Source organism: Sitophilus oryzae, unplaced genomic scaffold (assembly GCF_002938485.1).
Source record: "Sitophilus oryzae breed Bouriz unplaced genomic scaffold, Soryzae_2.0 scaffold_169_pilon_pilon, whole genome shotgun sequence".
In the NCBI taxonomy this organism is placed as follows: domain Eukaryota; kingdom Metazoa; phylum Arthropoda; class Insecta; order Coleoptera; family Curculionidae; genus Sitophilus; species Sitophilus oryzae.
In genome coordinates, this window is record NW_022146390.1 from 1,877,571 (window position 1) to 1,892,883 (window position 15,313).

General features: G+C 34.5%; 1 protein-coding gene across 1 annotated transcript; it reads left to right on the top strand.

The window, feature by feature from the left end:
- Positions 1–476: 476 nt before the first annotated feature.
- Positions 477–8,846, top strand: LOC115881167 (odorant receptor 85c-like). The gene is made up of 5 exons (XM_030898549.1): positions 477–630; positions 2,464–2,563; positions 2,619–2,744; positions 8,586–8,741; positions 8,796–8,846. Exons 1-5 carry the CDS (start codon positions 497–499, stop codon positions 8,844–8,846), a joined length of 567 nt encoding a protein of 188 aa, XP_030754409.1. The 5' UTR covers positions 477–496.
- Positions 8,847–15,313: the final 6,467 nt, after the last annotated feature.

Sequence of the window (15,313 nt, forward strand, 5' to 3'; positions counted from 1 at the left end):
TGACGAGCACGTCACCGCAAATCGCTCCGCCCGATGGGACGCGTCGTGTAATTTTTTACGAAAAACATCGAGAGAATATCGTTTCCCTTCTCACGGATACCCCGTAGCCACAGAACGGACAGACGTACTGTACACCCAGGATTGCCACCTGTCCCGATTTTGCTCCAAAAGTCCCGCGTCCCCACGCAAAGCCTTAATATCCTGATTTTCATTTGTTTAATAGCCGCGTTTTTATTAAACAATAAAATTGTAAAATTTATTGTCTAAAAAAACATCTTGAATTTAAAAACAGTTCTTTTCCACGAATTAATTAATAATACCTATTGGTATGGTCGGCTAAAAAATAACTAATTATCTTAATTCTAGGCTTATCTTTCCTGCTTATTATCCCTGGGACCTGACCGATTCTGTAGCATACTATTTAACGTATGTATATCAAGCAATAGTTGTGTGCATTTGTGCCTCAGTAAGCGGATCTGTCGACATCGTCTTTGCCATGTTTTGTTCCATTGTTTGTGCACAATTCCGAGTTCTTAAAGATAACTTGGAAAAGTTGAATTATAAAAGAAACGTGGCCGATATCAAGAAGGATATTAAAATGAATGTTCAAGCTCATCTTCAGTTGTTAAAGTATACAATAATTTTAACGCAAGCGACATATCAAGTAAATATGAAACGCAAAACTTGAAATATTTGCTTTGCTTAACCTCGATGCTTGATTACGTACTTCAAATTAAGGCTATGTTTTTTATGATTATATTTATAATTTAATTACAAATGTAGAGTTCTCAGATTTTTCTCTATAGGCTTGGTGCATTCTCCGCCGGTGCTGCCACCATCGGAAAATATCGTAAACAACTAGTATATACAAATACACAGGTACATAATTATAATTTTAGAAGATGTTCATAAAACATTTAATCACTAGTTGATTAAAAAAAGTACCTATACCATTAATATTGCAAATTATATTAATTTTATCCTCTGATAGTAGATGTTCATTGAATTTATGGCCTCGGTGGTACGAAAGTACTACCATTGCACGCAGGCCGCTATCTCCCGTTCGGGACTTAATATCTAACCGATACTTTCCGACAAGTCGGAATTAACTATCTCTGCGCTGTGGTTGTCATTTTGTGGATCTCCCAAGCTCACCTGATGATGGAGTAGGGCTCCAAAACCGGTAGAGAGAGCAAGTTGATCCTCATTATGACAAACACAGCGTAGAATTAAATTTCTATATTCTTATATTAGCAGTTAAGTGGCAAGAACCCTTATATAATTTTATTATATACCTCTACTGCAAGAAATTTGTTTTCTATCTTAAATATTATGACAAAGCCACGATTTCAATATTATTTTAATACATACGGCGTGAAATACATACTGATAATTTCTGATTTCTGCCGTTGAAGCGCTGCGGTCGGAATTTGTTGAAATCAACTGAAATGCACCAAGCCTATAAGTTTTGATTCTTTTCTTCCTCTTCGGGTTCCATCTCCTAATGGAGGTTGGAAATCATCATGGCAATTCTAACTTTGTTAACGGCTACTCTGAATAACTGGTTTGAAGTCATTCCCAAACCATTCTCTCAAATTCTTGAGCCATGATGTTCTTCTTCTTCCTTGGCTCCTTCTGCCCTTTATCTTTCCTTCTATTATGTTCTGCAGCAGGGCATATTTAGGTCCTCTCATTATGTGTCCAAAGTACTCAAGTTTCCTCTTTTTAAGGCTGTTAATCACCTTTTCGTCTTTCTGAATTCTGCGTCGCAGTTCTACATTTGTAACCTGATCAGTCCATGCAATCCTCAGCATACGTTGATAACACCATCTTTCGAATGCCTCAAGCTTCTTCATTTCGGCCTTTTTAAGTGTCCAAGCCTCTGAACCATAGAGTAGAGTTGCAAATATGTAACCCCTTAGCATTCTTACTAAGCTTTAAGTTGATGTCTCCACTGCACAGACATTTTTTGAGTTTTACAAAGGATGCTCTGGCTATTTCTATTCGAGCTTTCATTTCTGCTGATTGATCCAAGTTTTCGGTCAACCTACTGCCTAGATATTTATATTTTTGTACTCTCCCATAGGTGTATCATCTATTAGAACATTGCCTTGGACATCTTGATTCTTGATTCTTTTAAGAGTGTGGAAATATATGTTATTTTGTGGGGGGAAACCTTTTTTTCGTTAACTTAGAAGTTTCATTTTTTCACAGCTTCAAGGAACTGTAGACCTTGAAGACCGCCATTTTTTTATTGTAGGGAAGCAAAATAAATGTAAGCTGATGACAGGCCAAGGATGATATTTCAATAAACAAAACTAACAAAATTAGTGAAGTAGTAGTTACTTTGTTTGCTATTTTTTCACTAATATCTCATATTTTACGTTTGCTATTTTCTTGGTTTGTTGCTTTTATATCAGTAAATATTTATTGATTACATGATTATTAACTAGACTTTTTCAGGGCCTGCGAAGTTATTAACGGCATTTTCAGCTTTGGTGTTTTAGGTCAATTTGCAGGAAGCATCTTCGTCATCTGTTTTACCAGCTACGAGCTAATTTTTGTAAAGTTTTATTGTTATATTTATGATTTCTTTAAAGCCAATATTTTTGTTTTAGTATTCTCCGGATTTTTCAGATTTTTATTTGGTATTAGCTTACGAGATCCATCTTTTGAGTTATATGGTTTGCATGCTAGGTCAGGTTGCATTTTATTGTTATTACGGACACAATATTATGAGTGAGGTAATAATCTATACTAATATACATATAAAATCCTTAAGTGACTGACATACTGATTAATCACGATCCTGCTCAAACCACTCAACGTAAGAAGCTCAATTTTGGCATACAGGTTGATTCTAGGGTGTAGAGCAGTGATTCCCAAAGTGGTCCAGGTGGACCCCCAGGGGTCCACGGGAGACTTGCTGGGGGTCTACGTAGGCGTGAACAAAAAATGGGGGTCCATAAGATGTTAATGGGGGTCCACGAAAATTTATCTGCTTTTGATAGTAAAGAGCAAAAATGTAAGCATAGTTTTTATAAGGGCCTACCTACATTGTTTTAAGTACCTATCTAAGCAGATAATATTTTAATAAGGCAAGCGACTGTTACTTGTCCAAACTTGCGTATTCGATATTACGTACAATTTCGTGTACAGACTTGCAAAGCGCTATCCGCCCGACAATGCTTAATGCTTGTTCAGACATGAACTTGATCACCACTATAAATACTTGATGCCAAAGGCAAACGCATTCATTTGTTTCCGGAATTTCGAAAAAAGGCGGAATTTGGAAAAAAGTTGTGAGAAAATTTATATCTGTGTTTGCTAGTGCCGGAGAAAAGTAAGTAACCTACCTTTTTTTGTTATAGTACTTAAGTATTTTGTTTACGTGTACTAGTCGGTTGATCACAACGGCCTGTATAGATAGGTAACTTAGTAACTTACAGATATTTTAATTGTCCTCTTTCGATTTGAAGACAAACAGCACGTTTTATTCAATTGTTTTTTCACGAGAGAAACACTGCCTCTCTAAAAAGGCCGAATAAGCAATATTGCAGAGCAATTAATTTTGTAATTTTTCTTGCAAATAACTACTAATTTTATAAAACAGTAATTTCATAATCATTTTAAATTGGTTTTGAAGTAACTATTTTATCAAAACTATTCCTTTTCGGAAAGAGCGAGCGGTGCGCGGGCGACGGGAAAAGGGCGGGGCTTGGACTTCGATGCCAGTTTGTCACGTTTTAACAATGAAGCCGCAGACAAAAATACGCAAATACACGGAGCGCGTGAACTCATTGATTTAATAAAATGTTAGTTATCGTTTTTATGGACAATTTTGGGATTTCGACTTTTATTTTTTCCTACACAAATATGATCAGTATTCGATACTGAGTACACCAATTTTTATTTATACTATTAAAAATTAGTGGTAAATTATGTACTTTAAAATTGATACCGTTTTGTGAAAACGTCTGTATTTGTCTCAGCGGTTTATTAGTTGGTCCCTTTACAAGCCGTAATTCTATTTCCGCGTGCTGACAAGGGCTGACAAAAGGCTGCGGTGTGATACCTATATTCAGAAAAAAACTTGGTTACTAAAACATTTTTTTTACAGGTAAGGTAACTGACACGAAACATGGCTACAGCAAAGAAAAAATGTCGACAATATAGTATCGATTATTTGAAATATGGTTTTGTTCCATCAGAGGCAGACAAACAATTGCCCATGTGCCTATTATGCAACAAAGTTTTGAGCAATGACTCTATGAAACCATCAAAGCTCGAAGATCATCTAAAAAGGTGTCATACTGATAAAATAGGTAAAGATTTAAAATATTTTCAAACATTGAAAGAAAAATATGGAAAGAGACCCACCATGCACAGTATGTTCGCTTCAACATCTCAAAGTAACGATGATGGCTTGCGGGCATCTTACAATATCTCATTACTTATAGCAAAATCTGGAAAACCGCACACTATCGGAGAACAATTAATTTTACCCGCTGTTGAAGAGGTTTTAAAAACTGTTTTGCACAAATCTCCATTTGACGTACTAAAAAGAATTCCATTAAGTAACAATACTGTACAAAGACGCATTGATGAAATGAGCTCTGATATCGAAAGCTTTTTGTGCAATCATCTGCAAAAAACTCATTTTTCTATACAACTGGACGAGTCAACGTTACCCAGTAATGAAGCATTACTATTGGCATATGTCCGATTTATTGTTGAGGAAGAAATTCACGAAGAATTGCTATTTGCCAGAACTTTGGAGACTGACACTAAAGGCGAATCAATATTTAATGTCCTGAGTAATTTTTTTACGGAAAAATCGATCCCATTTACAAACATTATTTCAGTGGCAACAGACGGAGCTCCTGCAATGGTCGGGCGATATCGTGGGTTTATAAGTCATCTCAAAAGAATTATACCAGGACTTACAGCTATTCATTGCGTAATCCACCGACAACATCTTGTGGCAAAACATTTAAGTGACAGGTTGAACCAATCTCTTCATTTTGTAATAAAAGCTGTCAACAAAATCAGAAGCAATGCATTGAATACGCGTTTATTTGCTCAATTGTGCGACGAAAATGATGAAGACTTCCAACGACTGCTCTTACATACTGAAGTACGCTGGTTGTCGAAAGGTGCATGCTTAACGAGATTTTACTCTGTTTTCGATTCCATATTAGAGTTCTTAGAAAGTAGAGATCCAGATTTAAAAGAAAACTTGATCAAATTCAAAGCAGACATTGCGTATTTGACAGATTTGTTTAAAAAATTTAATGATATTAACTTGCAGTTACAAGGGGACAGCCTGAATTTAATAAAAACAAAGGGGATAATTTCGGCTTTTCTTGGGAAATTGAAATTTATGAAGCAAAACATTAGTCGGCGCGAATTCTCTCAATTTCCAAACTTGTCGCAGGTAGAATGTATTGATGAGGATATCCATACCTACAGTCAACATTTAAGTGCTCTGCATGATGACTTCAAAACCAGGTTTGAAGATATACTGACGATGGATATACCACCATGGATCATAAATCCATTTGATGAAACGGAAGTGGCCAATGTTGTATTACAAGAGGAGCTGCTCGAGCTAAGCACTAATGAGGAGCTGAAGGTGAAATTTAGAAAAGGCTACCCAACATTTTGGCTGCAAGCAGAAATACCCGAAAAATATCCTGGACTGTGGGAAATCGCAAGGAAATTTTTAATAGCTTTTCCCTCGTCATACCTTGTCGAAAGGAGTTTTAGTGCCGTTACAAACCTCTTAACAAAAAAAAAAAAAAGGAGCAAATTAAACATCACAGAGCGGGGGGATTGCGGTTATTGCTCCACAAAAATAAAGCCAAACATTGATCGTTTGCTGACACTCCATCAGATACATCCTTCCCATTAATTAAAATTATGTCCTGAACCTATATTACCTTAATATTTTTCTTGTAATTCTATTCTTTTAATAAATAAAGTGATATAAAATGTACCATTTTTCGTTTTTATTTTACATATCGGAATATAGGGACAGAACTCAGAAGTGACACAATTTTTATTTTTTGGCGACTTTAAGAATGTGGTAGAAATGTAGCAGCAGGGGGTCCACCGAAACCAGTAAAATTTTGAAAGTGGTCCACGAGAAAAATAAGTTTGGGAACTACTGGTGTAGAGGTTCGATAAGAAGGGATTTTTCGAAATTCTAGTTCCAAGAGGGTGAAACCACCCCTAAAATATTACAATATTTTTTATTTAAAAAAGATGGAGTTTCCGAAAAAACTCTTAAACACGTATATTTTATTTCGCTTTTTTTCATATTTTAAGATTTTTAAAAATGTATACTGGGTGTTTCGAAAAATCTGGTCATTGATTAATCACGATCCTGCTTAAAGCGCTTGGCGTAAAAAGCTCATTTTTGGAAAACTTATTGACTTTAGGGTGTAGAGGTTCGATAAGAAGGGATTTTTCGAAACTCGAATTCTAAGGGGGTGAAACTATCCCTTAAATATTAAAATATTTTTTTATTTAAAAACCGGTGAATTTTTCGGGAAAACTCTTCAACACGTATATTTTATTTTGTTGTTTTACATATTTTAAGATTTTTTATAAATTTATACAGGGTGTTTCAAAAAATATGACCATTGAGTAATCACGATTCTGCTTAAACTGCTTGACGTTTAAAGCTGATTTTTGGCAAACGGATTGACTGTGGGGTATAGAGGTTCGATAAGGAGGGGTTTCTCGAATCTCAAATTCAAGAGGCTGAAAACGCCCCTCAAATATTACAATATTTGTTATTTAAAAAACGGTTAGTCTTTCGGGAAAACGCTTGGACAAGCATAATTTATTTGGTTTTTTTTACATATTTTGAAATTTCTTAAAAAATCATACAGGGTGTTCCAAAAAGTTAGGTAATTTTTTAACCACGATTCTGCTTAAACTGCTTGACGTAAAAAGCTTATTTTTGGCAAACGGATTTTTCGAAAGTCAAATTCCAACGAGACGAAACTACCCCTCAAATATTACCAAGTTATAAAATAATATCGCTATACTGTTTTTTCTCATGCTGACATAACTGTGAGAAAATTTTATCCAGTTTGTATGTTAATGGAAATTCTTGCTTTGCTTTATCATCACCATTACAAATGATTAATTCGACGCGAACGAAGTCGCTGGTACACGCTAGTAATAATATAAAAAGGTTTTTAATATGATATCTATACATTTGTGAAGGGTCCATTTCTGGATACAGCTAGATGTAGATGTAGTAGTTGATTTTATGTAATAATTGATTATATATAATCCGAAGATTGTTCTTAGTTAAGAGTCCATTTTACTAGTCCGAAAAACTAGCAAAATAAGCGTTGGGCATTTAACGTTTTATGTAAAATTGGATAGGTATTTTTACCACAACTGAAGAAGGAAATTAAAGAAAAAGGATAAAAGGATTTTACTATATCCATATTGTAGCACATTTTTAGACAACTTCTTTATTTTTAAGATTTTTTTAATGGCAAACATCAACAAAATATTCCTTATGTTTGGACTAAATTTTCTCGAAAATAAAGACAAAACTTAAAATTGCGGTACAATACGGAAATAGATTGAAGTTTTGTGATTACAGTGATATATAATTTATATGGTTTCGTAACAAATTGCTCGCTATTTTATTTCAAATGCTGAAGCTCTGCAAACCTTAATTAAGCATTAATCAAAGCACGTGTGTTTGGAATTGTGGGTGTGGCTTAACACGACAGGATCGGGCTAAGCCTAAGGCAGATTTCTGAAATATAATATATATTTCCTTTGGCCACACGTCCGCTTTGCCCGACCTCTGAGAACAGTACAGCGTAATAGACTCTTAAATCAAAGAATATCTTTGATTTTTCTCGGTTGCAAGTCGTGAGAAATTTCTTAGAGTGTCTTAGATCTTTCTTTTAAAGGAAAATACCCTAGGGGGGTTCCTATTCCAGGTTACGGATAGAGTCTTCCAGGTTCTTGAGTTCCGCTTTAAGTTGGTTTCCACTTGGGAATCCAACTTTTCCACACGGTTCTGGACCAGTTAGTGGAGTGTTCTTTCCTTTCCTAGCTAGATCGTTTGCTTTTTTATTGCCTTCTGTTTTTTTGGTGGGTTGACACGCAGAATAGGAGGACTTTATTTTCTTTGCCTAATTTGTTCAGCTTCTCGCGATGGAGGTTGCTGGCCTGTTCTTTTTACCTGAGCGTGTTTAACTGCGCGGTTAAAACTGAGCAAAATCATCGAAGTGTATGGGGGCCTTTAGCATCTAAGTGGTTCTTTACTCATGAATAAATTTTCATAAAAAAAACACTTTAGAAATGACTGGTTTTATTACTGACATGTCCTGCTGTTAAAAACTAATAAAATATTTCATTAGATAATTGTGGCGATACCGTATTATTATCGAAAAAAAAATGGCGCTCAGTTATTGGCTTGGAAATGAACACCCATGGCATTTCCCATATAATTTTCTATATAAAATGGCAGCGATGTTTATTTTTTAGCCATCGCTGACGCCGTTTTTTTTATCATATTTTATATATTTGGATTGTTATTTTAGAGTTCTGATATTGGTCAATCAATATATTTATCGAATTGGTATGATTCCGATTTAAAGATTCGAAAGGAGTTGATGATTTTTATGGAACGAGTGAAGAAACCAATCATTTTGACTGCCGGGGAGTTATTTCCACTCACAGTGAACACTCTTAGAGGGGTACTATTATGACACTTAATACACTGTCTTATAAAATATGTATTTTTCTTTTAGATATTAAGATCTTCATACTCTTTTTTTGCTGTACTACGACAAACCAAGTAATTTTCAATTAAATTAGTAAGAAATATAATTACACTCTTTAATATCATAATAATTTATATCTTATGTTAAGGATATTATAATACACTACATGGCAAAGTTTTATGGTTACGAAAATTAGTATAGCAATAATAATTAGTAAATGAGCAATAAAATGTTGTTTTTTTTGTGTTCCTAAATTGTATTCAAAAATAATAATAAGTACTAAAGTAGTGAATAGTGTTATATAGAATTCAACTTTGTATTTAGTTTAAAAAAAAATTAAGAATTATTTTTATATTAATTATTTGGTTTACTAAGAATTTAAATTTTGATTTAAAAATGAAATTTAATATGATTTTTAACTTAGTATGTTTAATCTTGACAAAATGATGAACAAAAAATAATACAATATAATTATTTATTAATATTGATACATATTATAAATTCAGAAATATATAGTTATAGACTAGAATAATAAAATATTGATATTTTCTATTTTGTTTGTTGTGTTTATATCAATTTTTAATTTTTATATGTGTTATTAGGTACTTAATTCGACGAAAAGTCCATTATAAAAAGCTTAGAACATATTTATTTTTATTACTGGATACTCAATGTAGGGTAAGTATATAATATACTAAGTATAAATATTGTAATTTTCATTAAATTTATAATTTATATCTTTGTTTAACTTGTATCCAGAAACTAGATAGCCGTAGTAGTTTCAAAGTTGATATTTTCTTGACATTATGGCGACAATAAATTCAAGAAGTATTCAATAGTTTCTCGATAGATGTCGCTATGGGCTGCATGTAATATTTCTCTAAAAAATATTCAGTTATTTTATGATGGTTTGAGAAGGAACGTCAATAATAATACCTAATTTCTTTATTATATTAAACAAAGGCCTTATTATTTTTCCATTTCTTAGGAAAGAAATTACGTAATTTGATTTCTCGTATTGTTTCAACAATCGATATTATTAAAGAATCATTAAAAAAAATATAATAAATTTGGCAATTTGGCTTGTGAACTTTTCCATAAAAATTAAAAATATATCTTTATTTTTAAACACATAAAGTTTAACATACGATTTCGAACACGGGTTCCGTTAAATCGGTACTACACATGGAAAAATTTTAATAGTTTGAAAAATTACTCTACCAAGTGTTTCCCATAATGGTCCACTAAAACCTACTGGGTGGCCAATCGAAAACGTTCCGCAAGGCATAACGGCCAGGGTAATTTTTTTTCAGAAAATTAAAAAACACGTCAATTTTGTTTGTGATGGGGACAACTTTTGCCACAAAAATGATTGCAAAATCTTCAACCCTCTAAGCGGGGGTGTCATCCTCCAATTTTTTTCAAATGGGAAGGAGGGTCAAGTTGTACCGCAATGAAAAGGGCTTTCTATTCTCTATACTTTCCCGCTTCGCTTTTGAAAATCGGTCGAGTCATTGAGAAAATATGAAGGATTGAAATTTGAAAAGTTTATTTAAACATTTATCAGAGTAAATGATAAGGATAAATTCCTTCGACCAATTTGCTGTTTTTTCTTATTATTTCTAGATGTTTACCCATTTTTTCACTTGCCACAAGGTTGAACGATCAGGTGCGGTAGTTGCTAGATAGCTGAAGTTTGTTCTTCTCAATATCGTTAAATTTTTTAGCAATTATGGTGTAATCACTTGCAGAAAAAGTGAAAATAATGAATAATCGAACTTTATTTTAAAAATAATAAATGTGGCAGTCGGGTTGCGCAGATATTCAATGAACGCCATCCTGACAAACACCTTTATGGCCAAATTGTTTGCGAGTTAGTAGCAAAATTGCGCGAAACTGGTTCCGTTATGAATAAAAAGAGGCAGAGGGAAATTCCTATAGTAAATGAAGCTATGGAGGTATTCGTATTGGGCCAAGTTGTCATGGATAGTACGCTGAGTACAAGAAAATTAGCCAAGGAGACCGGCGTGAATCGTACAAGTGTCCAAAGGCGTACAGTGTCGAACACGATTTTGATCGTCGCTTGCAATTTTGTGAAACTATGACTAAACGAGTGGCGAATGATAATAATTTCCTATTTAATGTGTGTTTTTCGGATGAGTGTACTTTCTTTTTGAACGGTGTAGTTAATCGGCACAACTGTCGGTACTGGGCTGAGAACCACCCCAGAGTTTTTCACGAGGTGCAGACACAAAACCCTCAGAAATTGAACGTGTGGGCTGGTATTTTTGGAAATTATATTGTAGGTCTTTTGAGTTTAACGATATTGAGAACAACCTCAACGCACAAGTCACAGAACAGCTATCTAGCAACTACCGCACCTGATCGTTCAACCTTGTGGCAAGTGAAAAAATGCGTAAACATCTAGAAATAATAAGAAAAAACCTCAAATTGGTCGAAGGAATTTATTCTTATCATTTACTCTGATAAATGTTTAAATAAACTTTTCAAATTTTAATCCTTCATATTTTCTCAATGACTCGACCGATTTTCAAAAGCGAAGCGGGAAAGTATAGAGAATAGAAAGCCCTTTTCATTGCGGTACAACTTGACCCCCTTCCCATTTGAAAAAAGTTGGGGGATAACACCCCCGTTTAGAGGGTTGAAGATTTTGCGACCATTTTTGGGGCAAAAGTTGTCCCCCTCACAAACAACATTGACGTGTTTTTGGATTTTTTGAAAAAAAAAAATACCCTGGCCCTTATGCCTTGCGGAACGTTTTCGATGGGCCACCCTGTATATTTCTCATAATATTTCCCTTATTCAAATAATGGAAAGTATTATTGGACGTTTCCCCAATGGGTGTTTTTTATTATATATTTCTTATAAGTAGGTATTTATTGCCCTTTTTTGGGGCAATAGTTGCCCTAAATATTTGTAGCTGTGACGTTTGTATATAGGAAATTTACAACCAGTGTTCTAAATAAAAATAAACACACAATATAGAAATGTAAAATAAAAAAATGTGTGCACTATGTGGGCATATTTGAAGTGAAACTTCTTCATCTTATAGTATCATCTTCTAATGAAGGTTGACAACAATCGCAGCGAAACAATCTGTGCAGCTCGAAACAATTCGTGTGAGTTCAGTCTAGTCCAATCTCGTTTAACCAACTCGGACGATTTTTTTTTTCGCCATTGACAATGGGGTTTCATAGTGCACTAAACGCTGCCAAAATATCATGAAAAAATGAGGCTCGAAGAGGCTACATTCCGGGTTTCAGCCCCCTAGCTCACACAGGGCCACACTCTCCAACGACCCATCTCAACTTCCTCATTGGCATTACCATTTTTTCGATCGTTGCCACTTTTCGTAACGTGTTTCGTGATGCTAGCTCGTGTTTGACGTTCTTCAATTTTTACTCCCAGCGTGCGTAAAGAAGTTTCATTTCAATAATATAAATAAAGACACGATATAAGGTGGTGGGTGGTATTTTTAACCTAATAGAAAGACGAAAAAGAAAATATTACAAGAGATCAAGAAAAAAGTCCTCCTACATTGAGTGCCAGTCCACCAAGGGTTAGAGGGTAAAAAAAAGAGATCTGTGTAGAAAAAAAACACACACTCCACTAAATGAACCAGAACTGTTCTGCTTTCCAAGTAGAAACTAACTTAAAGCAGGACTCAAGAAGCTGGAACACTCTATTCGTAATTTGGAATTGCAATCCTTACAGTCTTAAGACACTCAAAAATTTCTGAAAACTTACGATCGAGAAAAATTAAAAATTTTCCTTGATTTAAAAAGAACAAACTTCGGATTGTCAAGGTTTTTTTAACAGGACACTGTCTCCTCAATGATTGAAGCTAAGAAACAACTGCGAATGCAGATTCTGTGGGGAAAATGGAGAAACACTAGAACACCTCATCACTGAGTGCGCCAAGACGACAACCATTCGTCCCAAAAACTTTGGTACGACTGATACTGGAGATGGAGAAACGAAGAAATTTCTCAGGACTTACGACCGAGAAAAAATCAAAGATTTTCCTTCATTTAAGTATGATCAGCCTTTTGATACCGTTCTGCTTCCTAAATGGAAACCAACTCAAAGTTGAACTCAAGAATCTGGAAGACTCCATCCGTAAGCTCGAATGTGAATTCTGCAAAGGTCTAGGACACTCGAAGATGTTTCTGAGAAAACCGCAAAAAATCAAAGATTTTCCTTGATTTAAATAAGAACAATCTTCGGATTGTCTCAGAGTTTTTAACAAGACACTCTCTCCCCAATGAACACCTCAGAAGATTGAAGCTAAGAAACAACGGCGAATGCATCAGATTATGTTGACCATCCATGCCATAAACTTTAATACGACTGATATTGGAGATGGAGAACCAACCTCTGCAAAACCGTCTCAGGGACTGCCTTCTGTCAAGGTCCTAAGACTGTACGATGAGTTATAACTCAAGAATGGGGTACATAATAGATTTATAAGGTCGCGGATAACTTCCTGTTTCTAGATAATCCTGGAAAATGACAGAGTTTTGTATTTCTATTCTCTGTGGAAAATATTTTTGTAGCTGAATACAAGAAAAGGTGCCACTAAACAGCCTTTTGAAACAAAGACTTGAAAAAACATGATTTTACCGCGCGAGAATATTTAAATGTCGTTATTTTAAGAAAACCGGGAAAAATAAAATATTTACGGGCTTTTGGGCACAGCTGCGAGTGCCAAAAGGGCCCCCGAAGGCCCCGTTCCAGCGCTAATTAGCGGATATTTTTTTCGGGCAAACGCCACGACCAAAACGACGGAAAAAACGGGCCGCACTGAAAAAATGGCGAAACGCAAAACGTTTACGGCCTTTTTTGCAACCGAGCAATGGCTTTCGAAATCGATCCGTGATTGTGCAGTCTTCACGCGGATCAAAGCCGCCTTTGCCCGAGCCGACAACACAAAATGTTAATCGTTTTCATTGTTTCTGCGATCTTTATAGTTTTCGGAACTGTGTGTACGTACGCTTTAGTGTCATGCGGTGTATAATGGGATAATGCACTAAAGACGATAATGCGTTTTATAATTGCGCTTGCGAAACAGAAGTTTCTCGTTTTCGGTGCGTTTTATTAATTAGCCACGTTTATTTTGTCGTACTTATTCCGAAACTATTAGCCGAATCGTTTAGTTTTGTCATAGTCAGCAATGAGAATATTCTTTTTTTACGCCAAATAATAGTTTCAATTTGGTTACGTTATGTTTACTTTTAGACTCAGCCGTTTCACTTTTAGCAACAAAAACTACAAATAGCTATCTTATCCGATAGTCAAGCTGACTAACCATCAATTCCAAGTTAGTCAAAGAATGCATAGAGAAGCTGAACAAATTAGGCAAAGAAAATAGTGTCCTGCTATAGTCTGTCCAACGACAAGATCCTTGACAGTGATAGATGTGTCTGTCATTTTAATTTCAAAGTAGTTTATTTTATTTCTATAAGTTGGTACAACTGGAATGCATAGCAGGAAATTAATATATTTAAAATTTGACTGATAAGTGATTACTCCAACATACTGTGAAAAAAAACTGTATGAAACTGAAAAAATGTAATCGAGTTATTTTATTAAAAAAAACGGCATGTGTTAATACAAAACAAACAAGAACAAAACACCACATACCAAAAAAATATAAAAAAGAACTATTTCTTACTTTTAGGCTTCAAGAAAATTCACGCATTTATTATTATATTCATGAATAGTATAATTTATGTACCAATACAAATTTGTAATATTCCACAGGAATAAATAAAACAAACTCTTTTATTAATAATAACTCTTAGATACCAAATTTTATACCTTAATTGTTTTTGGTTGATTAATTAACTTTAATCTTAATTTTTTTAAACCTGTACCTTTTTACATTATTTTTCTGTAGTACTAAAATCCATTATTTACCTATCGTGTGATGTCGATATTTTACAGCTACTCCAGTAGGATATGTTTAGTACAATCCTTGTAGAATATACGAGATGCACTTATCTACGACGAGATGGTATACAAACTTTATTGATGGTAACTTTATTGGTGTGTAAAACTTTCTCCCTGGGCAGCGAGTATTAACTATAAACTGTGCTCTGGGTCTACAGTTAATTTTCCCTCGATTTTTTCTCCACTTGACTTCAAAAGACACAAAACACACGTAACACGTATCAAAATGCATCATCTTCCAAAACGCAGATATTTGACATAAATTGACATAAAATTATAACCTATAATTTGGCAACACTTTGACAAGCCTTAAAAATCTATAGGTGAGTTCATACGCATCGGCATCCGTTTGTCGTTCATCGTTCCGTCAAATCAATAAAATTGAAATATGATCTGTCATTTTTGAAATAAACCAATAACACTGGTTAAAACCAACAAGAGACGACGCATGACGGATTTATGTTTAAACCCATCCATAAATATTAGAATCCAAAAATATTAGAAACTTTTTTAATAAAATAAGTAGATTGGTATGGAACGTCATTTGTTGTTCTTCTGTCATCGTACTGTCG

What these genes read in the sequence shown, in the direction of transcription:
- LOC115881167 (XM_030898549.1), top strand. Translation starts at nt 497, where the DNA reads ATGTTTTGTTCCATTGTTTGTGCACAATTCCGAGTTCTTAAAGATAAC. An exon ending in GACACAATATTATGAGTGAG is followed by an intron (nt 2,745 to 8,585) that starts GTAATAATCTAT and finishes TTGTTATTTTAG; the next exon opens with AGTTCTGATATTGGTCAATC. An exon ending in CAGTGAACACTCTTAGAGGG is followed by an intron (nt 8,742 to 8,795) that starts GTACTATTATGA and finishes TTTTTCTTTTAG; the next exon opens with ATATTAAGATCTTCATACTC.